General features: G+C 38.3%; 1 protein-coding gene across 1 annotated transcript in view; it reads right to left on the bottom strand.

The window, feature by feature from the left end:
• Positions 1 to 26,120, bottom strand: part of LOC126184598 (E3 ubiquitin-protein ligase HERC2) — an 812,863-nt gene extending 786,743 nt beyond the window's left edge. Inside the window, exons 1-3 of the mRNA XM_049927039.1 lie at positions 22,440 to 26,120; positions 11,685 to 11,806; positions 2,960 to 3,177 (exon numbers count right to left, since the gene is read on the bottom strand). Of these exons, the coding sequence (XP_049782996.1) occupies positions 2,960 to 3,140 (181 nt within the window). The 5' untranslated portion in view covers positions 3,141 to 3,177; positions 11,685 to 11,806; positions 22,440 to 26,120. The remainder of the gene's footprint in view (positions 1 to 2,959; positions 3,178 to 11,684; positions 11,807 to 22,439) is intronic.
• Between the last annotated feature and the right edge of the window lie 883 nt (positions 26,121 to 27,003).

Raw genomic sequence — 27,003 nt, 5'->3', positions numbered from 1 at the left:
TGGTCTGCCCTGATACCACCCAGGACATCCAAGTCTAGTTGTGTCACAGGCTATCCTATCCCATCAGAGGCAAGGCCACCTGTGGAAGCAGCCAAGTCACGTATCACCTCTGCTGCAATTCCTGCACAACATTTATGTGGGTGTAGTCACCAACCAGCTGTCCATAGAAATGAATGGCCACCACCAAACTGTGGTGAACAGAGTTGACTACCAAATAGTGGAACATGCTGCTCAGCATAATATGGTCCAGTCCAATGGCTGCTTCACAACCCGTGCCATCTAGATTCTTCCCTCCAGCGCCATGTTTCCTAAATTATGCAGATGAGAGTCATCCTTCTAACACATCCTTCACTCCTGGAATCCTCCTGGGTTCAATCTGTGTTAAACCAATGTACCCATGCCCCCTACCCAAAACTCTCCCCTTCCTCTGTCCTGTCACTCCCTCACAATAATTCCTCCATGTCATAACAGTGCACTGCAACAAGTTGCTGGCCCGTGTCCGTGAGCTGCATTCCTATTCTGTGCAACTGCTGCTTCTCTCTCCCACATTCCTATCCCCCACACTTGCCACCTTGCTTCAAGCTGCCATTTGCCCCTTCCCAACCCCTCCTCCCAATCTTCACCTCTTTCTCCCTCTACCCATTGCACATGACAACACTTCACTACTGCTCACTACCAAACTGCAATCCCAGTATCGTTTACTTGCACAGTGTAGCTGCACACACTCATCCGAGAGCTGGCAAGTTTTCATTCATTTTTGTGTGTCTGTTGATGACTCAATGACTCTATCATTCAGTAAGTGGTCTCCTTCACTCCTAAATCATTCATGTTTTTTTAGTTTGGAATTATTTATGTGGTCCTTTTCCCCAAAATGTGTGTTTCATCATTATTTGGATCTCTTACTACCTAATTAATCTTAGTTGCAGCTATTCAGGGAACAAATGTTCATGGACAAAAGTGATAGACAAACTGTACAGTTCTTTTTATTTGTGCTAGATACAAACACAGAAATACAATTATAATCATGACCAGTTTCGGACATACACTGGCCATCTTCAGAAACTGTAAGTCAAAACTAATCACAATTAAAATAATATTACTGTGATTGCCGACCAGAAATAAAAACAATTGTACAATAGTACCAGATCTGTTAGCAGTCTGAGCTTCCCTTATCTTGAATTTACAAATTACCTTCCTTGTCTCTTCTAAAATCCCACATTTTCAAATGTCACATGTTTTAAACTACACCCTCCTCATCAGCACACTGGACAAAAAATTATTATTCAGATTGAGGATTTAATAAGTTATTTGAGATGCAGTGGCTCAGAGTTCATTAAATCAGGAATGTATGCATTCAGCCCTTTTAACACAACTACTGTCATCTTGGAAGAGATGAGTGTCCTGAACAAACTCACCATGAAGCTACAGAAGAAAGGGTAACACCTGGATGCTCATCATGTTGAAATAAACATTCTGGTTCATATTTGTGGTAACCCGAATGAGCGGGTCCATGTAATAGTCCAAATAACACCCTCAAAACATTACAGAAACATCAGCAGGCTGAATTACACTCTCCACACACTGGGGTTAAACGTCTCATGGGGTCATCAGTGCACTTAATGCCTCGTAACATTTGTAAAGAGGCAAAACTGCAACTTGCTGGACCACACAACACACCTACAATCAGTTACGGTGCGATTTCTGTGTTGTTTGGCCATTTAAGATGTGCAACAATACATTCTTCTGTGAGCAATGGCCATTCACACGATACCTGACTCCAAATGTCCATATGTGCAGTTCCCTCCAAAGTGTTCATGTGGAATTCGGTCGAGGTGGACCTGCATTCACCAACAGCAGCCATTCTTATCAGGTTTAAAACTGATTCTCATCAACAAGAGGTGAAATGCGACTTCAGTCCCTATTGGTTAAGAAACACCAACAAATCTATTTATTTCATTCACAGTGTTGTCATGGGAATTTCCAAACACTACAGCTTATTTGTGTCATTCTGTTATGCCTCCATGTCAATCCATCTTAGTGCTCCGATTCCACAGAATGGACTGGCACATATATGCCACTTATGTCAGTGGTGGAGGGTCATATGATGACCAGTACCAGTTCCATGCCATCTACAGCGCTCCAAAGCAACCAGTGTGGTCTTTTTTTAAAAGGAAGTGGGGGGGGGGGGGGGGGGGGGACTAATATTTTGTCCAGTAAGTTTATCTCCATAAATATTGAGACTACTTCATTTCACTTGAGGTTAAAAGTGGAAATAGTGTTAGCAAAACAGATATTTTAGAGTTCAATGTGACAATAGCACTGATTACTTTTTTTAAGTGTGTTAAGGCCTGCTGGTGACAGAATCTGAAATTAATTTACTCACTGTTTATTGCCACAAACTCAAATAACAGCTTGGTTTGCACATTGTGAGCTCCTTATCTCACGGAGAATAGATTGCCAGAATAACATTTCCTAGTTCGAATACTTGAAAGCCCTGCGTTCTGCAGGAACATTCACATACTGTGATTCTGGCTTCCACCAAATGGATTCCCAAGATGTTGAAAACATGTCCTAGCTGGGATCGAGTGGTATGGTAGTCACACATGGGAACACTTCACTAAGACTCCAATTGCATTAACACACGTGGCCGAATTACTGGAAGATGCAGTGAACACTTTGAAGTTCTGTGCACTGTGATTATCAATAACAACAATCTTCAGTGTGCATATGTTGTCTTGTCATTACAGTAATATTTCAACACTGCAATGTTGATAAATGTTGCTACACAAACAAATCTGGATTTTTCCAATATAAATTGCTTTGCTGAAATTCACATAATGCCCTCAAACCATAATTTTTCCATTTGTTGCTGCATGATTATATAGTCTGAGTATTAGGAAATGAATTATACATAAAAGTCAAATGTTGTAGATACTTTATTTATTAAAAAAAAACTTGCCTTTTCTGGCCATGACACCAACAGAGTTGAGCAGTCCATCACTGAAAGAGCCAGCCACCTCACCATCCTTAATGAGCTCATTCCACAGTTGGGAGAGACCTTCGGGAGTAAATGCTTGTTGTAGGTCAGTTTTAAGCCACTTGTTATCCAAGCGGCCTTGTGTTCGAAATATAACATCCATCATCTCACTTGCTTGGAACCAAATCAGAAGGCAATATCTGTAAAATGTAGTTAATTATAAATCATACCACACATTAAATTTTAACAGAATATGAAGTTACACAGTATAACACAATCTGAATTCAGTATTTAATTTCAAATGAAACATTGGAGAACAGAACTCTGAAACCGCCATTCTTCATAGCCTCATTTGTATGGGGCCTATAGCACTGACCAAGAATATCAAAATTCATATAACCCATTTAAATGCTCTTCATGTTACTGACATTACAACATGCATTACCTCAATTAATGTAAATATTTAGAGAAACTACACTTAAAGCCAAATGTTAAAACATATTACAGTTTTAGCATGCAGATATATTTGTCACCTTTTGTCTGTTGCCTGTGGCTTTCATAATTAAAGGCTTATCAAGTACGTCACAACTTTAGAGAGCATTTTGACTCATATAAGCCTTACTCAAAGTATCACATTTCTTCTTTAAAAAGCTCATACAACAATGTAGCCTGATAGACAGAAACAGTGAGTTATGTGGGTTGTAGTATCGATGGGCCCTCACACAGACTTCATGAAAGATGACACACTGCAGACACATTTGTGAACTAACCAAAGCCACAGAAATGCAGCACAGCACACAGCACATTGAATCAAGGACAGGACTGCAGGATTTTTACGGGGTGGCCATTCAGTGCAGCAAGCTGTTGTAGGACAGAACATCACACCTGGAACAATATATGTCTGTTTCACAAGGTAATGAAAATTGGATGACTTGAGCAGACTGCATGCAATAGTTTGCAGCATGTTTCAAAAGGCGAGGAAAATACTTAACTAGCAACAATCGCACATAGAAGGACCTGTATATAACAGCAGTGATCCTCCAAACTTTGACTCGAGTCTGTGGGTTACAGCCCAATAAGTATCCCATGCTTTTTCTGTATTTTATGGAAAGACTGGAGAGAGGTTCTATGAAAAGTCAACTTTTATGTGACAAGAACTGGACCACTACATGTGTACACACATCACAAAGCCCAGTTTGAACCATGCAGTGCCAACATCAGTGTGAAGTAGTAAGGTTTCTGTTTTGTGCTACATCATATTGAGAGTACTGTCAGTACTAATCAGTATCTCCATATTGCTGAAAGATCTCCATAAGATGTAATCCAGTTTCAGCAAGATGGACTGCTCATCCACACTTGTAAATGTGTTATGGTTAAGATTTTTTGAGCAGCTGAGACTCAGCTCTTTAATCAATCTGAAAACATACCTCACTTCAAGTAACATATCAGCTAAGGTGCAGAAGTTCATGAGACATGAATACCTACTAACAGTACGCACTGACGGAGACTGTAAACTCTGACTGACACACACTAGCACTGTACAGCATCTATTTTGGTAATTCCCATTACCTGACAGAGAAACTATGATAGAGGCAGGCAACAATTCAGATTTGGAACAACTTTGAAATATAGAAAGGTCTTGAACACACAATTCTTTATTAAGTGTTTCAAAATTTCATTATCAGACTGAAATCAAAATTTAATACAAAGCTCACAAAAGTGAGCACATAGACTGAATGCCATATAAATCTCATCTCGTAAAGACATGTTTGACAGTGCCGTTGTCTATTTTAATAGTTTGGCACCAGTTCTGTTCAAATAGACAATGACACTGTCAATATGCCTACACGAGATAAGATTTGTATTGTATTCAGTCTATGTGCTCACTTTCATGAGCTCTGTACTAAAGTTTGATTTTAATCCTCACCCTGATGATGAAATTTTGAAACGCATAACACTTAAGGGGAGTAAATGTTGTGAAATTGGTCAAAAAGTGACAATGTTGTGAAACTGGTCAAAAAGTGACAATGTTGTGAAATTGGTCAAAAAGTGGCAATGTTGTGAAATTGGTCAAAAAGTGACATTTTCCGATCTTATCTCTTAATAATATTTGATCTCTCCTGAATAATTTGATGTATCATTTGTTGATTAATTCCACTTGGAAGTCTAGTTTTTACTATTTCAAAGTTAATAGTGCAATGGTAAGAAAATCCAGTCATTCTGCACTGACTTCCTTAAGTATCTCTATCTATGGAACTATTCAAACTAGAAGGCTGTGGTTTCCACCTATTTATTCCTTGAATTCATGTTAATGTTCGTGTTAAGAGGTAAAGGAAGATTTACAGACAAAAACATTGATGAACTCCAGCAATATAATGGAATGGCAATAAGAAACAGTACACATGACCTACAAGGGATGAAAAGAGCAGTTTAGGCCACATTTTTCTACAAATTATCCACTGGTGATACACGTATACCTGGTCTTTGCCTACCTGGTGTTGATTCATGGTGGAAATACCGCAAAGCTCAGGCAGTGGGTACAGAGTAATAATTTAGGCACAAAAATAGCATACCATTTGCAGTGATGGAAGCTATTAAATCCGAGAGTTAGCTCATCCTGACCTCCTTTCCAAATTTCTCCATGGTCGAACACAAAACCCAAATGAGTCTTTCAATAATGTCATTTGGACCTGCATACCAAAAAATGTTTTTGTAGGAATGAAAACTCTATACCTGGGTGTTTGTGACACTGTGATAACATTTAATTATGGTTATAAGGGAAGAATTAGGATACTAGAGCAACTCTTTATCACTACATGAGCCAACACACTGCAACGCTTCCAGTGAATGGATCGACTTAGGATTATGAAAGCCCAGTGTGCAACAGAGGAACACACAAACACACCACATCCATCTCAAACACCTTACTTTTGGAGACAGGAATCAAATGAAAGTAGACCTTCAGTCTCAGGTCAGAGCAGAGTTCAGCAGCAGCAGCAGCAGCAGCAGCAGCAGCAGCTTCTTGTTTGTACAGATTGTATGCAGTGTTTAGTTTAGTGGCAATCTTACGTGCTTCTGTGTAAAACTGAACAGTAACTGTTTATTTAGCTGTTCTAGTAGTGCTACTTATTTTGTTGTAAGAGTTTGTGTATTTTCAATCACTGTGTTGAATGAGTTTAACTTCTTGGGTTAATGTTACAGTACCTGTGGTAGACACAGAAATTGATTAAAGATGGATAGGGACTGTGCCCATTGTGTAGAGACGTAGCAGAAATTGGGCACTGTCCTTAAACAGCTGTAAGCTTTGGTGGTCATGGTCGAATGGCCTCATGCTTCTGTCCTGAGGTGCACTGGGGTCAGGGCACCCACTACAACTGCTTTGGCACCTCTGGAGTCTACAGCATCATCTGGGATTTCTGATGCTGCTGCTCGTTTCAATTCCCACCTCTTGATTGGTCGACACTTACCTGACAGTGATTGGTGAACAGTGGTGGGGTCATGAATCTCTGGGTGGAAGGCAAGAGTGATTACCAGTCACAAACCTTAAAAACAGGTTTGAGGTACTGCCTACTGCTGAAAGTACATCTGAACCAGCATGACACAACCTCGCCTGTTGGGCCTGTGGCCAATCTTTCTGAGAGATTCGAATATGCACAGAGGGTGGGATTGCTTGTTACTGGGAGCTCCAATGTTAGGAAGATGATGGAGCCTCTCAGGGATATATCGACCAGTATCCACTCTGTGTGCTTGCCTCTCAGGAATATATTGGCCTGTATCCACTCTGTATGCTTGCTGCAAATGCCATACGAGATGTGGAAGAGGTTCTGCCAGCAGAAAATGAGTATTATGGGTGCACCCAGCTGCCACTCATGTCTCATGTAGGCACAAATGGTACCTGCCTCCCGAGTTCAAAGCCCATCCTTGGTTCTTACAGGCAGCTGGCAGATTTGGTGAAGACAGTTAGCCTCGACTGGGGTGTGGAAGGAAAGCTATCATTTTGAAGCACTGTTCTCAGAACTGATCACGGTCCTCTAGTTCAAAGTCAAGTGGAAGGTTTAAACCAGAGGCTCAGACGATTCTGTAACAATCTTGCACGTCAATTTCTTGACCTTTGCTATTGGGTGGAGAATTGTAGGACCCTCCCTCCCCCTTGTTAGGTCAGGCATGCACTATGCACAGGAAGTGGCAACTAGGGTAGCAGAGTAAACATGGCATGCACATGCTGGTTTTTTAAAAATAGAGAAATATCTCCACATGCCAGACAAGGTGTGTCCAACTCAGGAAAGGGTAGCATTCTTTGTAGCAGTTTGTTAATATATTATTATTTAGCTGCAGGAGCATCTATAGAAAGGTCCTGGAACTAGACTCACTTATAAATGATCACAATGCCCTAATAGTACTTTGCACAGAAAGCTAGCTGAAACCAGATGTCAACAGAAATGAAATACAAAATTCTGATCGGAATGTATCTTGCAAAGATAAATTGAATGCTGGAGCTAGAGGTGTGTTTATAGGCATAAAAAGTACAATAGTATCTAGTGAGATTATCAGAGATTCGGAGCGTGAAATAATTTTGGTGAAAACAAGCATTAAATGTGGGTCAAACATAGTCTTCAGATGCTTTTAAAGACTCCCTACCTCAGCAGTAGATATGGTGCAACATTTTGCGGAGAACTTGGAGAATATTTTGAGTAAATTTACTGGTTGTGTTACAGTTTTAGATGGATATTTTAACTTGCCAGCTATAGACTGTGGGACTCAAGACAGTAGGGCAGTTAGAAGGGACAGGGAATCATGTGAAACTGTTTTCAATGCCTTATCTGAAAATTACCTGGAGCAGTTAGTCACAGAACTCACTCGTGACGGTAACAACATAGAGATCTGTTGGTGGCAAACAGACCCAAACCTTTCAACTCAGTTAGTGCAGAACAGGGAATCAGTGATCATTAGGCTGTTACAGCATCACTGAATACAGCTGTAAATAGGAATACAAAGAAAGGTAGGAAGCACCTTCTGCTTAACAAGAGTGATAAAAAGACATATTTCAGATTACCTGAGCAGTTAGCATGAAAATTTCATGCCGCCCCCCCCCCCCCCCCCCAAACAATGTTGAGTATCAAAGAACAAAGGTCAAGGGCATTGTACAATACACTTTAAACACTTACATGCCAAGTAAAGTTGTGGGGATAGAAAAGACCCACCACAGTCTGACAGCCATGTCAGGTAACTGCTATGAAAGCAGAGAGAGCTTCACACAAATTTAGGCAAAGCCAAAGCCTCACATACAAACAAAAATTAAATCAAGGCCAAATTAGCATAAAGAGACACATGCGTGAAGTGTTCAACAAATTCCAAAGTAAAATTCTGTTGACTGTTGGACAGAAAATCCTAAAAAGTTTCAGTCTCATGTTAGATCAGTAAACAGACCACAGCCATCTGTCCAGATACACTCTGACCATAATGGCATTGAAACAGAGGACAACACAGAACAAGCTGAAATACTAATTGTGTTTTTCCAAAACTATTTCACAAAGGAAGTCTGCATAGTAGTACCTCATTTAAATCATTGCATGAATAACAAAAGAGCATCTGAAATCACTCAACAGAGGGATGGCCACTGGATCTGACAGGATACCAATACAGTTCTACATAGAGCATGCAAAAGAACTTCCCGTCTTCTAGCAGCAGTGGGCCATAGGTCTCTTGTGGAACAAAGGGTTCCTGATGATGGGAGAAAAAGCACAGGATCATTCCTGTTTTCAAGAAGGGTTGTTGAACAAACACAAAAAAACTATAGGCCTATATCTCTGACATCTGTCAGTGGCAGAATTTTAGAACATGTTTTATGCTTGCATATTATGACATTTCTGGAGACCGAAACCTCCACTGTAGAAATCAACATGGGCTCCAACAACAATGATCGTGTGGGACCTAACTTGCCCTGTTCGTCCATGAGACTCAGAAAGCAATAGATACATGAGCACAGATAGATACCATGTTCCTCAACTTCCAGAAGGCATTCAATACAGCTCCACATTGCCCTAACTGTGTGACTGCACTGAAGAGCTTCTACCAAACAGAAGACTGCATGTTATTCTGAATGGAAAGAAGTCTTCGGATGTAAAAGTTACTTCAGATGTCCCCCCCATGGGTATGTTATAGGACTGTTACTTTGCATAATACATATGAATGACATTGTAAACAACACTGGAAGATTTCTGAGGCTTTTCACAGAGGATGCTGTTGTATACAGAGAAGTTGCAATGCTTGACAATGGTAGCAAAATTCAGGAACACCTGCAGAGGATCAACACTTGGTGCAGGGGTGGCAACTGACCCTTAACATAAATGTAGTGTACGGAGTATAAGTAGACACAAAGACCCATTACTGGATGATTACACAATTGCAGTACCATCACCGGAAGCATTTACTTCCATAAAATATCTAGGAGTACGCATACGGAGCTATTTAAAGTGTAACAACCACATGAAACTAATCACAAAAAAGGCAGATGCCAGACTGAGATTCGTTGGAAGAATCCTTAGGAAATATAGTCCAGCAACAAAGCAGGTAGCTTACAAAACCCATATCCAACCAGTACTCAAATACTGCTGATCAGTTTGGGATCCATTCCACACAGGATTGATAGAGAAAATAGGTACGATCCAAAGAAGAGCAGCATGGTGCATGGTCTGTTACATGTTCATTTAGTACGCATGAATGCATCATGGAGATGATCAACCAATTCCAATGTTAGTGGCAAACACTGCAAGGGAGGCAGTCTGCGGTTTACTGGTAAAATTGCGAGACTGTACATTCCTAGAAGAGGAACAAATATATTGCTTCCTCCTATGTATATCTCATGAAAAGCCCATGAAGATAAAATTAGATAGATTCGAGCCCACACAGAGGCTTACCAGCAAATTGTTTTTCCCACGAACTATTTGCGATTGGAGCAGGAAAGGGAAGAAGTGACTGTGGTACACAAAATACTCTCATCACACACCACAAAGTGGCTTGTGAAGTGTAGATTGGAACGGCCTGCAGTATCTGATGACATGAACCCAACACGACACATGGGACCAGTTGAAATTTACAGTGTGTCACTGCAGCACACCCCCTCTTCCTGCACCTCCTGTTACACATTCTGTGTGACATCTCATCTCAGGAAGGCCCTCACTGAACATTGGGACAGGTTTGAGCAGAAATATCTCAGCCACCTAGTCGACAGCATTCCAAGCAGGATCTAAGCAGATTATAATGCACATGGTGGAACAACACCGAACTGAATGTAATCCAGCAGATTTTGATTTTGCAGACATGCACCCTCAAACAGTCCACATTTATTTTAGTTATTTTGTGTGACAACAAAGTTACATTTTTCTTTTCACAAGGGTTATTCTTTCATTCTCTGCTCCCCTTGAGTCTAAGCTCAGACACCTTTATTTTCAAGTGAGGAATCTACCCAACAAAAACTTTAATGTACATTTTTCAAGGTAGCACACACATACTGCCATCTGAGGTGCTTCTACATCCATCAATACAGTTTACACTCATGGATCCTATTTAATCCAACTACTGCTAAGGAAACAACTTTTAAGTTTCCTTTAATTTACGTCTATGGTCACAAACTTTTTGTTAACAGATTATCGGTTTCCGTCTATAATGACCATCATCAGATCTGTTTTATAAAAACAAAGTCAGTGCTACTGACAACATGACTCGGGCATATGATGTTATTTATATATACTTGAGGATGCTGGTGCTGATTCTGCATTTAACATTTGACGATGTCACTATGGCCGCAGTACATTAGGACTTTGTTTTTATAAAACAGATGTGATGATGGTCATTATAGACCAAAACAGGTAATCTGTTAACAAAAATTTTGTGACCATAGATGTAAATTAAAGGAAACTTATTGTATATACGTGTCATTGTTTTATTCGTGACAGTGTCACAGCTTGTGAAACAACTTTTTTAACTTCAAGAAAACTTGCAGATAATCAGCACTTAGCAGACTATTTAGAGTCACTGGTGTATTAAGGGCAGCTAACAACAGTATATTGAGAAAATAACAAAACAATCAACTGAAAATAACAGCTGTCATCCATGATCATTACAATAAACAATTGATCTTTCCCATTTTTACAAATGATAATGCAAAGTCCTGGGCAGAATAAAAATACTGGAAGGAGTAACGATTACAACTTGCTGTCTAATTGAGAAATTACACAGATGATAGAACACAAACAAGACACAGAGAGAGAGAGAGAGAGAGAGAGAGAGAGAGAGAGAGAGAGAGAGAGAAACCACTTCTTACAAAATTTGTCTTGTTTGTAACTTTCTTATCAAATCTCTCATTTTATGGTTTTTCTCTATCAGAAAGCTGAGTTCCATCAAACACATATCCCCCACCCCAATACACTTCCATCAACACACTGTCTTTTTAAAAAAAAAAATCCTCATCAGGTGACCTATCTTTCTAATGGCATCTTCATCAGATGAAAAGTTGAGTATTACTTGTGTCTAGATAGCATAAATTTATATCTTGCAACTGCCATGTAATTATACATGTGAATGCTTGTAACTGATGCATCAGTCATACAGTTTAAAATGTTAATCAATACATTTTTCGGTCATTAAAAGACAGAGCCAAAGAACATAATTACAAAATTAGTAAAAATTTACTCCAAAGATGATTTACCTGTTAAAGTCAGTAATTATTAACAGAAGTTCAAAAATGTGCAAATGGTGCACAGGGTAGGAGACCAATTAAATGACCATAATTCTTCTAATTTTTCGTTCATTTCTGGATGTGGTGCGAACCTGTGACATACAAACAGTTGGAGCAAAAAATAAGATATCGCAAATATGACACCACCACTTCATTTGAACAGATAGAAAGTATAGAGCAGTGAAAAAAATTTAATTATTACACAGTGCAATCTACACTGGTGTCCAAAATTAAAGCAACAAACAGAAACTTTGCAGGGTTGCATTTATTTTGCCACAAAATAGTATAACAGGTGATAGTAAAGTAGAAACAACGCAAAGAATACAGAATGTAATCAACTGCAACATGTATAATGGTAGACAAAAATGTTCTTCACTGTTTTCCAACTTAACGGATTTGCACACATATTCTGACAACTGATTAATGTGCTCAGTATGTGTTATGACCACCTCTGGCACCAATACAGCCCTGACGACAACGAGATATGATGTGAATTATGTCATCAATCTCATATTGAGGCAGTAATGCCCATTCTTCCTGCAGAGCTGCTCACAAGTATTGGAGAGTGGTTGGTGGATACTGACGTGATGCAACCTGTCTCCCTAGTGCATCCCACACATGCTCTATGGGATTCAAACTGGGAGAGCAAGCAGGCCATGCCATGTGTGCAATATCTCCCATTTCCAAGAAAACATCAACCACCCATGCTCTATGAGGTCAAGCGTTATCGTCCATCAATACAAAGTCTGGGCCCACAGAACCTTGCAACAACTGCACAATGGATCCCAAGATCTCCTCATGGTGTCTGACATCTGTTAAATCTTGTTGATTCACCCGTACAATTTCATAAAGAAGTGTTTGAGTTGTCAAGTGTTCCACGTGCCCTCCAAATGCGAACTTGTCTAGAATCACTCTCCAGACCACATTGGGACTCATCTGTGAAAAGAAAATTGGCCCACCATTCGACCAGCCAGGTGGCACATCAACAGCTCCATTCTATAGACATTCCCTTGTGTGAAGACACGCCAGAGGTAAACAGACAGCAGGTCTTTGACAAAGGCCACTCTGTTGAAGCCTTCTGTACACCGATTGCCTCAATACAACACATGCAGTGGATGTTGCACGGTCAGATTCCAGTTGCAGTGCAGTACTAAGGTGTTACCATTGTGCCCTTAGAGCCAAATAATGGTCCACTCTTTCTGATGTCACACATGGTCGGCCTTGTCCTGGTCTCTGGGATACAGTTTCAGTCTCTGTAAACTGTCATCTCATCTGAGAAACAACAGAATGATTCACATTAAGCCATCAGGCCATATCAGTTTGCTACTCTCCATCTTTCATCATTTATATGGCCCTCCACAGCAGAAAGTCTGTAGGTGTCTTCTTTGTGCCATACTGCACCGTCTGTGACTGTGCACACAGTGATTGTGGATGTGGGACTATCCTGCACACACTGCCACACTTGATAGGTGCCCTGAAGTTATTGCTGGCATGGTTGCTCTTTGATCAGAATGCCATCTTCTGTGCAGAACATGATCTTAACAACATCAGTTGACTGTTTTTATGACTGTATCGTGAATTAGACACGGGACACAGAAGTAGCAGTTTGTAGCTTTAATTTTGGATACCAGTGTGTATACATCATCTGGACAAAACTCGCACAATATTACAAACTGAAATACTCTGTGTAATAACTCGTAAGAAACCAAGATAACAAAATGATGAACTCTTCATGGTTAAATATCTTACGTATGGATACCATTAAATTTAATATGTAAACACAAAGGAAAGAATCAGCTAGCAGGTAAGTTATAACAGGAAAATAACAACTGTTATCCATGATTATTACAATAAACTGTTGGTGATAAAAATTACAATGTACACCAGAAATTAAGGAACAAAACTAAAGGCAACTAAAATATCAGTTTTGGTAGTCATGCTCTTTGCATGCGTGTGTGTGTGTGTGTGTGTGTGTGTGTGTGTGTGTGTGTGAGAGAGAGAGAGAGAGAGAGAGAGAGAGAGAGAGAGAGAGAGGAGTATCTTAGTGTGGATTATAAATAATTTACTATGGAAAGAGTTTTGTCACTTGGATTTATAGTTACAACTGATCTAACAAATGTGCAGTTATGTAGTCTCAATGATATAAGAAACAAATTATTCTACAACCAAAGTCTTCCAACAGTTAATCTCATTAATACTGTCAATTTTGCAGCCATTTGTTCTCTGTTGCTACTTGAATAATGCTATATCATATGATTAAAAAAAATCCATCTTTTACAACTGAATCCTTTATTAGTGTCTACCACATATGTTTTGCCATTATTCTCATTAATGATGCACTGTACTGAATTTAAAACCTAGTTGTAGTCATTACTATTACCCTTTACAGAAAATTTTTCTTTCCAACCCAAATTCAGTATGGTGTGGCTTAATAGTAGCACTGGGTGAGCTATTTAAACTTCATCCACACTAACCATGAAAGAATTAATCAAAACTACAGTTGCTGAGTTTTACTAATGTAGTTTAAAGTTTGAAACAACAGTTATTACCAACTAAATTAGATTCACCTACCTACTGGTATATAGCAATCCTTCTGCCCTGATGACAGCAGCAGCGTGTCATGACACACAAGCACCTTCAGGGCTAGTGTGCCTCAAACTATTCACACACAATTCAAAGGCAATGGGCACTGACCTACAGGTTGATCTACACACACACACACACACAGACAATGACAGTCATATCAGAGGCCTCTTTCCATCCTGCACAAAACATCCACATGAGAATAACCCGACCACCCACCTGAACGTTGCCCTCTTCACAAGTGGGATGCATCGCCTCACAGTGTTCTCAATGTACTCGTACCCCATCCCCAGGACGTACTAATGTGTATCACAATTCTCATGAGTCCAGGTGATGTTTTGCCATTCTGTGAGCATCCAGTGGTAATGTTCCTATGCTAATGGTAATTTTTATGCCCTGTGCAATGTGGTAAACAAATGTCCACATGAGAAGCTCAAACTTAACATCTGAGGTCATCCATCAGTCCCCTAGACTTAGAACTACTTAAACCTAACTAACCTAAGGACATCACACACATCAATGCTCCAGGCAGGATTTCAACCTGTGACCGTAGCAGCAGTGCAGTTCCAGACTGAAGCACCTAGAACCACTCAGCCACAGTGGCCGGCCACATGTGAAGCGGCAGTTTCTGTACCCCACGGCAAATTGTTAGTTCTGGCTGCTATAGTGGTTAACATGTTGTCTGCCATCACATTCATGAGTGAATTATTGCACTATGGTTCATCTGTCTGTTGCTAAAATTCATGATAAGTGACAGTGACGATTGTCATGAATACATTGATGACCAAATGATTGGTGTCATCAATGTTCCCCGAAGCAAGATACTCATAGTACACACTTGATCTGATGGAATGTGAAACAGCCATGGCCTACACAACCTTGCAGATAAAGTGTCTCATTCTTCCAACACTCATGGTCTGACCTCAATGACAATCACGCACTCGAATGTCATATCAACACAATATGCATATAACACTTCAGAGAGCTCAGTTTGCCACAGCAACAGAAGTGTTCTCTATGGAACAGAGTTCTCACTAGTTATATTGGTCATGAGTGAATATTAATAGACCTAACTGCCGCTATGAAAGACTTATTGCAATGCAATTTGTCTGACTGGGGCCCCTGGGATATAAAGTGTAGTCGAATGCTCTATCATGCCTAGTGAAGAGAGAGCGGAAGGCTACAGATTTCACACATCAGCAGCACATTTACAGCTGTACAACAGTGCATCGCTAGAGATTTTTTTTAGGACTACTTCATAATACTAAGATCTAACTAGTTACATAACACGGTAAGCAAGCACATTATAAACTCTCAGTCAGGTAACACTTTAACAATTACAGTGGTCACCCTATCCAAACTTCTTAAGGACAATTTTGTTTCACAATTAGCTAAACAATATGAGGAGGTCATATAGTTTTAATCATCACTTCAAAAATGAATTAATTAATTACATAAAAAATAAAGTCATGTAATTAACTTTTTGTTACTGTTATAAAATGGGTATGGGCTGTGATATTTAGTTTCAGCTTCTCTAGCAACTCGCTTCAGTACTGAGGCATGGGGATTTCAATGTGTACCAGCACTGAAGACATAAGTGCAAACAACCAAACAAAATTCATTGTGTAAGTCTATTTTTCTACATCTGCATCTAGATACCATATGGTGCAATGCAGAGGGTACCTTGCACAACTACTACTCATTTCGTTTCCTGTTCCACTCACAGACAAAGCAAGGGAAAAATGACTGTCTATATGCCTCCATACGAGCCCTAATTTCTCATATCTTATCTTCGTGGTCCTCATGCAGAATGTATGTACAATTGTTCTGCAGTCAGCTTCAAATACCAGTTCTCTGAACTTTCTCAGCAGTGTACTTCGAAATGTGTGTTTTCCTCCCTCCAGGGATTCCCACTTCAGCTCCCGAAGCTTACCTGTAGCACTTGCACACTAATCGAACTTACAAGTAACAAATCCAGTAGCTCACCTCTGAACTGCTTCAATGTCTTCTTTTAATCTGACCTGGTGCGGATCCCAAACACTCATATAGTACTCCAGAATAGTAGCATTAGCACCCTACATGTGGTCTACTTTATAGATGAACTATACTTTCCTAAAATTCTTCCAATAAACCAAAGTTAATCACCTGCCTTCCCTATCACAATCTTCACATGCTTGTTCCATTTCATATCGCTTCGCAACATCACGCCCAGATATTTAAATGATGTGACACTGTCTAGCAGGACACTACTGATGCTGTATCGTAAGAGCCAGCTACCATTCATCACACCAACTTTCTCACTGTTTTAATTAAAACTTTATAACTACCATCCACACCTAACTTCCTTTTATTGTTTCTGCAGATACAGGGTGATTCACGAAGATATGCAAATATTTTAATATGTTATTCTAAAAGTAAAACTAAAGGAAAAAGTTCATATACACATAGGGCCGCAAATGTTTAGTTATGGAATTACAGCTAATAAAAGATTTTGCCTGAAATTTAGCAACTTGCCTAGTATGAAGCCATCGTAAAACTGTATGTGGTTAAAGCAAAGCACGATTTCCATTTATTTTGTTGTTATTGATCTTGTGAATCTAATAAAACATGTCCCAGATGTGTATCTGTAGTAGTTTTCCAGAACATCCAGAGAAGCAAAGACATAATTTCATAAAATTTTTAATTCATTAACTGTTTGGCCCAATTTGTTTTTTAAATTCCAGACAATTGCACAAAATTTTCAACAGAAGTTTTAGGGAATTTAATTTTGGAAAAATGACGGTAATAACGTTAACAAAAACTGAATGTATTAATTGAAGACATAAAGTCTGTAAATGAGTCCGCAATCTATTTTCACAAGTCTGTCTTGATCACACAGATTTCTTATAATTTATTACCGGTTTCGGCACACTGCTATCCTCAGATGATTAAAATATTCTGGTATGTACATACCATGTACTCTCATGTTTAACTTGACGTTGATTTACATCAGAATATTTTAATCATCTGAGGATGGCAGTATGCCAAAACTGGTAATAAAGTGTAAGAAATTTGTGTGATCAAGACTGACTTGTGAAACCGTATGAATGTGTCAGATAAACTGCTTTTATTAATAAACTGCTTTTATTAATAAAGCTGAGCATTAAGGAAGTTGTACAGTGTACATACAATTTCACAATACATTCACAATAAATGTTCACAAATGTCTCCACTGAGTTCAATGCATTTAGCTGCACATGTATGAACAGATTTTGTTGCTCGTTTCAGTTCCACAGGGTTGTTCTTAATTTTTGTCTATTGCATTCATAATGCGAAGAAGTAATGCCTCACATGTACTGACTTTGTCCTCATAAAATATGTCTTTCACCCAGCCCCATACACAAAAATCCATTCGTGTAAAATCGGGCAATCTGGGTGGCCACAGAAGAGTAGCACCATGACCAATCCATTTCTGGGGAAAAGGTTCCTTTAAATGTGTAGTAACAGTGTTGGTGAAATTTGGAGGTGCACCATCAGGTTGAAAATACATTTGCAATCACGTAGCAAGCAGAACATCTTGGAGAAAGCGGGGCATTTCTTCTTGAAGGAATTTTAAGTACATCTCGCCAGTTAGATGTCCAATAAAGTGTGTGTTGATTAAACAATACCAAACATTTATGCTAAATCGCTGTTGGAAATTGCGTTGCACTGTTGCATGTGGGTTTGCTTCAGACCATACATGCTCGTTATGTAAATTGTTTATACCATCTTGAGTAAACTGTGCCATATCAGTAAATAAAATGTATTTATGTAACCACTGATTAGTGTTTAACCAGTTGCACAACTCCAAGTGAAGGGCAGGATCTCCCAGATATAAATGATGCAATTTTTGTTTATGGTAAGGATACACATTATTTTGTACTTCCTTACATTGTGAAATGCCTATTCGTTGACAGATACATCATGTACTGGTAAGCGAGCACGCTTCAAGTATTGGGTGCTTGCACTAATTACGAATGCTAGGTAGAGAACATGTCTCTCATAACATTCGAAATACTCTGCTAATGGTTCGTGCATTCGGAATACTCTGAGTTGGATAACGTAAATGATGTTCATTAACTGCAGCAGTAGCATTACCATCACATTAGCCATAAATAAACACCATATCAGCATATTCCTGTCATAAATTTGAAAAGCATCCCGATTTCATAAATAATCTACAAATTACAACAGTTACTATGTGGTTTCACTTAAATACACTGTTGTTGTTATGTTCTTTCACTGAACAACACAGAAAACTAACTCGTTTCAAGGTTATGAAATGACTGAAACAACTCACTAATGGTTGCCAACAATGACAAGCATTTCTACATTCTTAATGGAAAGTAAACGAATTTACTTGTATAATTATCTTTGCTTCTCTCATTGTTCTGGAAAACTATTGCAGGTATATGTCTGGGACATATTTTATTACATTCACCAGACCAGAACAACAAAATAAATGGAAATAGGGCTTTACTTTAACCTTCATATTAGCGAAGTTGCTAAATTTCGACAGAAATCTTTTATCAACCATAACTCCGTAACTAAACATTTGCGGACCTATGTTTATATTAACTTTTTTCTTTAGTTTTACTCGTAGAATAACATATTAAATATTTGCATATCTTTGTGAATCAACCTGCGTATGTAATTGTGCGAACTGCTGTTTTTAATTTCTTTCCTAGAATATAGTGCGTTTTTCATTACAGTATTTATGGAGGGTCTTATGAGCCTAATCATGAAACCAATTGCTTATCCACATATGGTTGAATTGTTAATTGCGAAAACTATCATTCACTTTTCTTATATCTATTTACGTTGGTTGAAATTTTTTCCATAGCTAAAACTCTACAAACACGAGCAATAAAGAGTATTACATATTCAACCAATTGTTAAAGTATGTACTGCTTCAATTATACTGACATTTCTGGAAATTACTTTGTTCATGAACCACCTTTGTACCTGAGATTGATAATGCACAGCTATGTAGCAGCACTCAATTTGAAGGCTGCCGATTTTAATTCTGGCGGTGGAAGAAATGTTCATTGCTAATATTTAGCAGAAAAGGGAAGGAGAGGTTATTGATCACCAGATTTTGCACCAATGCACTGTGTTAATCCACAAACCCATCCACAGTGCATGTGACACTGTTGGTGATGATCCATCCATCCATCAGATGGGGACATTAAGATCGATACTCCCCGTGGCACGGTTCCGGCACTGGATTTCACCCTCTTCCTGTCCTTCATCCAGACGCTGTAGAAGCATTCATCAGTCATCCATATGGCAAGAAACACAATTGACAGTTCAGACCAGAAGAAGACAATGACAACCACCACCACTAGGAGAATGCCAAGGATAGTAATTAGGGGTTCGTGCATCTGCCACCAATGCTCATTGCCTGACTATGGCACTGACTATGACTTTGTTTATTAATTTATGCTGACTATACAGGCACTATTATAAACTGCTATCGTTCAATATAACAGCAGTAACTCACTTATGTGCAATCCTATTCACAGCAATTATTGAACTTTCAAGGGCGGGGGAAAAGGGGTGGAGACAGAGTGACCAAAATATGGTTCATAAGATATTCATGAGATGTATGATGTTCTTGGCCCACAGCTATCCTTCTCTACTTCCCTCCAGTCCAATTGATTTTTCTGGCTTCTGTCCGATTCAGGAAACAGAACCCATGGTTTCACTATCTGATAATCTGGTAGTCATTCTTCAGTTAGCTATCAATCTTATCACACAGTATGTCTTTTTATCTCTCAAAACGTATTAACAGTGCCGTGTCACACAGCATACCTCAATAACAATTGTATAACATACAACCATTTCAATACATATTTTTATGAAAATCTGCAACAGCTGACAAATTACTGACAACACAGCAAGGTTATTGTCAGCCTCTACTATAACGCCCTAATGCCATTTAGGATCAACTCCATTTGTACACAAAAACAACATACATGCACAACTGCCAACTTAATCATTTCAGCTCATTTTTAGATTTGACTTTAGAGGAACGCACAGTGTACACACTATTCTGTAAAACTGCCCTTTACTTCTGAACTCAAAATAAAATACACAGAACCACTTTCTCTTCCAGCAATAATATAAGAATAAAGCATTACAAAAGCATCCGATTCCAACCGTCTACTTTGACCCATGACATCATCGATATGGCGTAAATGGCTACTTCCAGCAAATACAAAATGACAACAATGATGTCACTACATACACATGGCAACAAACATGGACAAAAATAAAAATGATAGAACAACATCTCACTCCAAAACAAAATGTAACTAACAGGATATTCGCAGAAAATTGGGAAAAATTTGTAAATTTGTGGTAAGATCTTATGGGACCAAACTGCGGAGTCATCAGTCCCTAACCTTACACGCTACTTAATCTAACTTACGCTAAGGACAACACACACACCCATGCCCAACGGAGGACTCGAACACCCGGCAGGGGGAGACGTGCGGGCTGTGACAACACATTTCAGGCCACGCATCCACCCCGTGTGGCAAAGAATTGCAGTTTAGGATGGGGGCAAGCTACTACAAAAACATCACAACATCTCAAAACAAATAACGTAAAAAAATTAAATTACTATATTTCACCACACCATTAAACCACAGGTATCAGACATTCCCCTTGAGCTATATAGCTCAACTGCAGCTATTGATACCAAAAAACCAGCACCTACAACTCCTGAAAAGTGGAACCAAACCCTAACAATTCAAAAACCCAAATATCCCATGTTCACTACATCAATTAAAACGCAACCGACGTACCATAAATATATTATACACAAAACATCACACACAAACACAAAAAGGTGCACGCCGACAATGCTACACACACATCACTGGGCCGAGCCGCCAGAAGTCTCGTCAGTTTCATGTCGTTTCACAAACAATATTTTAGGTGTCATACCCAACATATTCAGCAATAACACCGAACATCTGCAGAAACTGTGTGTCAGACATCATATCATCATCCACTTCAGAATGTAATGATACACTTGTGAAATCACTGTCATATTCACAGCTAACAAAAAAGCAACCAAAAAATTAGACTTCTTTCCGCACAACACGCACCAAACTAATCAGACCTAACAAAAACGCCAGACACATAAGAAAAACCTTAATACCTCACTGAAAACACTTCCACAACCCACATTACCACACCAACTACCTAAACTCAAAACCACATTAGCACAATGACAACCAAAACTCAAATGAACCCAATACTACATGTTAAACTCAGCATGTCCACATCCACCACCAGAGGGCATGATCAGGTGCAACAACACACCACCTACAAACATAATGAACTCAAAAACTCTGCACTGCAGTGGCGTCACACATCACAACACCATTATGTCACGGGTCAAAGCAGACGGGTGGAATTGGACGCTTCTGTTGATTCAAAAATAATGTATTATATTCAGTGATTTTAAAAAAAAAATAACTAAATAAAAATAAAAAACACCTTTCTGTATGCAGTCCCAATGTGGTAATGAATGAGTTTCTTCTTCCTTTTTATTTTATTATTCCATTAACAGTGTATTTGCACTGTTGCAAAGATATTTCTTCATACCACATTTACATGTTCTCGTAATTAAGCAAGTGATAGCAGCTATGTCTAACCTGGTTGCAGTGAATCTAAAACACCACAAATAGTGGGACCACAAGCACTTCGTGTATGACTGGCATAAAGAATGTAATAAACACAAAATATTAGGTTATTACAAGTTGGGAATGTATTTTAAATAAATACACAAGGAAAACACAGACAATAAGAGACATTAAGTAAAAATTTAGGTCTGTAGTATAGTAACTATTTATTTTTTCAGCCTGTGTGCACACTTAATGAGTAAGCATTCACTAGGTTAAAACATAATTTGGCAACCAAACAATTTTATTTTTATCCTACACTTATTCAATGACAGTAATTCCTTTATGCATTATGTCATTATACTGACAAACAAGCCATATCCAACAGAATGTACTTATGTTGATGCGGTCATTAATTTAAGCCAAAGTAAAGACTGTTATTAAACAGTAAGACACTCCTTCAAGAGGCTGATGAACTTGAAATTACCTCTTTTTACTGGGGTACACATGTTCGTTAATAATGCTTTCTTCGATTGTGTGGTTTCTTGAAGTCATGTCTGGAGTCATCTTCAAATAATAATTTAAGTCATTTTCATACTATCTACAGCACACTCAGCTGTACAAAAAGTGATACAATAATATTGTGGAAAGTAAAATACTGATGTATTGAAGTAAGAGTAAACCGTATATAAAACAATATCTGTTTTATAATGACACCCTCATAAATAATGTGTATCTTGATGTACAACTCTAATTACTTCCCTCAGTCTACACTCTTCCAGTATTAAATTTCAGTGTAAGGTCTGCAGTCTCTCTTTCATCATCAACAAATGTTTAAAGTCAAGTGGTTCAGTAGCAAGAGTAGCTCACACATTAATATGCTTTTGCTCATCCCAGACTGCCATTCAAATAGTTATGGTATAAAGAGTTAATGTTGCCAGTACTCAACCAGTCAAGAGAAGAGATGTAAGGGGAAATTTTCACAAATGGTAAAATTACATACTCCACAAGCTACCATACTGCGCATGGTGGAGGGTACCTTGTACCAATAGTAATTCCCTTTCCTGTTCCACTCACTAACGAAGCAAGGGAAAATGACTGCCTATATGCCTCTGTAAAAGCCCTAATTTCTCTCATAATGTCTTCGCAGTCCTTATGTAAGATGCACATTGGTGGCAGAAGAATTGTTCTAGTGTTGCAAATAACTGTTCTCTAAACTTTCTCAACAGCACTTTTGGTAAAGAACACCTATACATAGTCTTCTTTATGGATGACCTACACACAACCTGTAATTTTCCCAATAAACCATAGTTGACCATTTGTCTTCCCTACCACTGACCTCATGCGCTTGTTCCATTTCACATCGCTTTTTATACATGTGTCAAGAATACCATTAATACTCTATTCAAATATTACAGGCTGTTTCCCTACTCGTCTCCATTAACTTATACTTTTCTACATTTAGAGCAAGCTGCCATTCATTACAACAAATAGAAATTCTAAGTCGCCCTGTACTGCCCTACAGCCACTCAATAACACTTTCCCATATGCTACAGCACAATGTCATCCACCGTCACAGTCATGGATTATTGCTCCCCCTATTTGTCACATTGTTTATTATATGGAGTACAAGAACAGCTCTGTAACTCTTCTGTGGGGGCTCTCCTGATGATGCCCTTGAACTTTTTTTTATATAAAAGCCTCATATCATGTCTCCTTTCGCTTGACTGATCATATTATATCTGCATATTACTGTCATTCTCCCCATAAAAAACTGTCTTTATTTTCAAAATCTGAATCTACATACTAATCTTGGAAATTACATTTAATATGCCTTAGACTCTAAGGAACTAAGCTCCCAAAACACTATTAGCAACTCTTGAAGGTAATAATATTTCAGTGTTATAAGCTCCGTTAGGGTTCACGGCCCTGTGATGTAGGTCATTAAGGCAGCATAGATCCTTGATTTCAACAAGGGGTGAAAACACTAACGCATCTAAACAAAAACTACAAAAACCTAACTATCTGGACAAAAATCTGAACCTTCCACATATGCTTGTAGTGTATTAGGAATGCACCTTATTGTCCAGGTTTCTTCCCAGACTGGTACCAACTAAGCTGCTACAACATAGAAAACAAAGATAATACTGTCAATGGGAATGTTAAAATTAAACTGAGATTTACCAAGATGCACTGATGTATTCAAACACAGAGAGAGAGGTCCGTGTTTAAACAGAACTTAAAAACTTACACCCTTCACAGAATACATGTTTAAACACAATAAATGTGGACTGTACACAAAGAAAAACACTAGAACCAAAGTTCATGTCATGCACATGCAAATTTGCTATTCGTGCCATATCCAAATAAAATCCAAATAAACAAAGTACTTCTGTGTTACGTCTGACAGTCTCAAAAATGAGAACGTAAGGGCAAAGGACACAATTTTACAGTAATACATAAACTTGAAAACAACAAGTCCATGAAAGATTTCACCAGAAAAACCTACATGAGGTGAAGACAAGCTGAGAACATTTCCACATTGTGCAGGGGAAGACAATATCTAGGAATGTTGTTAACTCGTTTACAATAAGGATACAATGAAAAATTAATCTGATAAAATGAGCTGTCCAATAGTTTCCTTTCTCCAGCAATGGTAGCACTAGCATTGACAAATTGCACAATGAATAATGAGATGGGAAAAGCACTCAGTGTTTTCTTGTAAAAGAATTTTGTAGAAACTTAGCAAATGTACATCCTAATACAATTTCTCTACACACTAGTAAAATACTTGCAACATCTATGTTTCAAGTTACTTAATACATTCTGTAGGTAGCCTTTACAAGACTAACTCTACATCGCAGTCTTCTTAGTAACATAAAAAAAAGATCACTGCCATAGATGTCCATTAAATAATTAGTTCCCCACAATGCAGCCTACAACATGTAAGGTAGATAACAGGAAACCTGTAGAATCACAAAACAATTGTATAAGTCCTTTATTGCTCAACTCATTCCAAGGAGCACTTCAAACTGTCCAATAAACAGAGCAAATACTCTGTTATAAGTTTTCCTCTACTTCTCAAGATAAGAACTCTGAACATACATAATGATAAAAAAATTATTGTCAAGTCCATTCCAAACTTTAATGCTTAATGTTAGAGTCAGAGCACGACGACACAGTGTGATCACTGGAGTGTATACAACTGCAGAAAGAGCTACATCCCATGTAAATGCAATCATAACACCACCATAGAGTCAGTCTCATTATCATAATGACATGAACAAATATTGATTGGCTCCATCACTTTATTTCTCAGTGAAATACAAGTGGCAATAAAAACTACATAACTCGGAAATGTGGGGGTAGTAACAACAAATGCCTTCATTATACAGTACATTTAACAATGAACAAACTTGTAAAATTAGTAATATATACAAAACACAAATTTTCCAGACCCTCTGAAGTAATATTAAAACAGCAATGAAAACCAAATAATACTGCGCCTAGTAAATATGAAGCTGCAAATGAACAAGTGCTCTATGCCTAAAAATCTAACAACTTGAAATATACATGCATTCAATTCGATAATGTACAAGAAATATTGCACAGATTGCAACTACAACGGGCCATAAAACAATGTCAACTGCATCTGTTCAAAACTGCACGGAAAATTAAGTACATTAAAATCAAAAGAGTACACGGTCACAAAAAAATAAATATATATAAGCAAATCACAGAAGCTTCAGTGACGCACACTAGTAACACAAAGAACTAAAACCTAAGCATAAAATAATGTGGAAACGTAGTGTTAATGATACTGGAGGAGCACAATAACGATCCAGAAATTAAGCTCGAGAAGCTATTAACAGATACAATAAAGTGAATGAAATAACACACTATTTAACAATGTTGACTTCCTCTTTAAAAAAAAAAAAAAAAAAAAAAAATGCGAAAAATTTAGCTAGCGTAGCAAAACAAACAACGCGAGGAACTATTTCAAATTCCGAATCAGCTTATGTTTACCTATTATTAATGAACTCTATCATTGGTACAATGACAGATCATCTGATCGGAACAACACATTTCTAATATTTGCGTGGGACAACTAAAACATATGAACAACTACATTATCCACAACTCTACGCACCACTGTCAAACTAACATGTTTATGCTAACCAAAGATTATTTCTACCAGCAACACGATAACTGAACCAAAGGGTATAGCACTCTCGTACATAAAATATACGCCAGATCAATTGGTTTTTACATTGTTATAAAAAAAAAGTTTGTTGCTCGTAATGTGTAAAAAGTGCATCTTACATGAGCTTTAAGTGACTGAAATGGACTACACAAAGGCACTAATAGTACACGCACAACTAACTGCAATACATGCTCATATGTTACTGGATCAGTTCAGGCTTCTAAAATAATCCAAAGGCATAATGAAACTTTATTGAATCACAATTTGAAACAGTAGGACTACAGTACTGAAACTGGTTTAAGAGGTAGTTTACAAGAACCGAGCATATAAATACAAGTGTTTTTATACCCCACTTGAAATACTATCGAGCGACAATAATAGTTCTGTTCTATATCCGTACCATAAACACCAATGTTGAGATAATAGCATACAGTATAATAGCGCACTGTACGACTTATTCGCCTATGGACTGCGGGAAATGGAAAAATGTGACTGCCTTAACTCCGATATGCACATTTCTTGTTATAGGCGATTCTCTGCCGAAAAATGTGGTAGTGCCAAATTCCAAAATATACGTTCGTCCAGGAATCAAGATCCACCAGTAGATAAAACACTTTAACAACATATATAACTCGCAGGATAGTTCAGTAGAGGCATCTCGGAAGAGTTACGAAGGAATCTTCATAGAAGTAGGTACAAATTCTCTTAGAAGCAGCACTGGAGAGGAAATTGTAAGTGAAACAAGAAATTTAATGCCAGTAACCTCTACAAAACGTCTAGAATAGTGGTGATTGGTATTATCTACAGAAGATCAGTCAGTGATAAATATATTGAGAGAATAAACCGT

Source organism: Schistocerca cancellata, chromosome 4, assembly GCF_023864275.1.
Source record: "Schistocerca cancellata isolate TAMUIC-IGC-003103 chromosome 4, iqSchCanc2.1, whole genome shotgun sequence".
NCBI lineage: Eukaryota > Metazoa > Arthropoda > Insecta > Orthoptera > Acrididae > Schistocerca > Schistocerca cancellata.
Note: the sequence above shows the minus strand (reverse complement) of the source record. Positions and strands in the feature narration are given on the sequence as shown.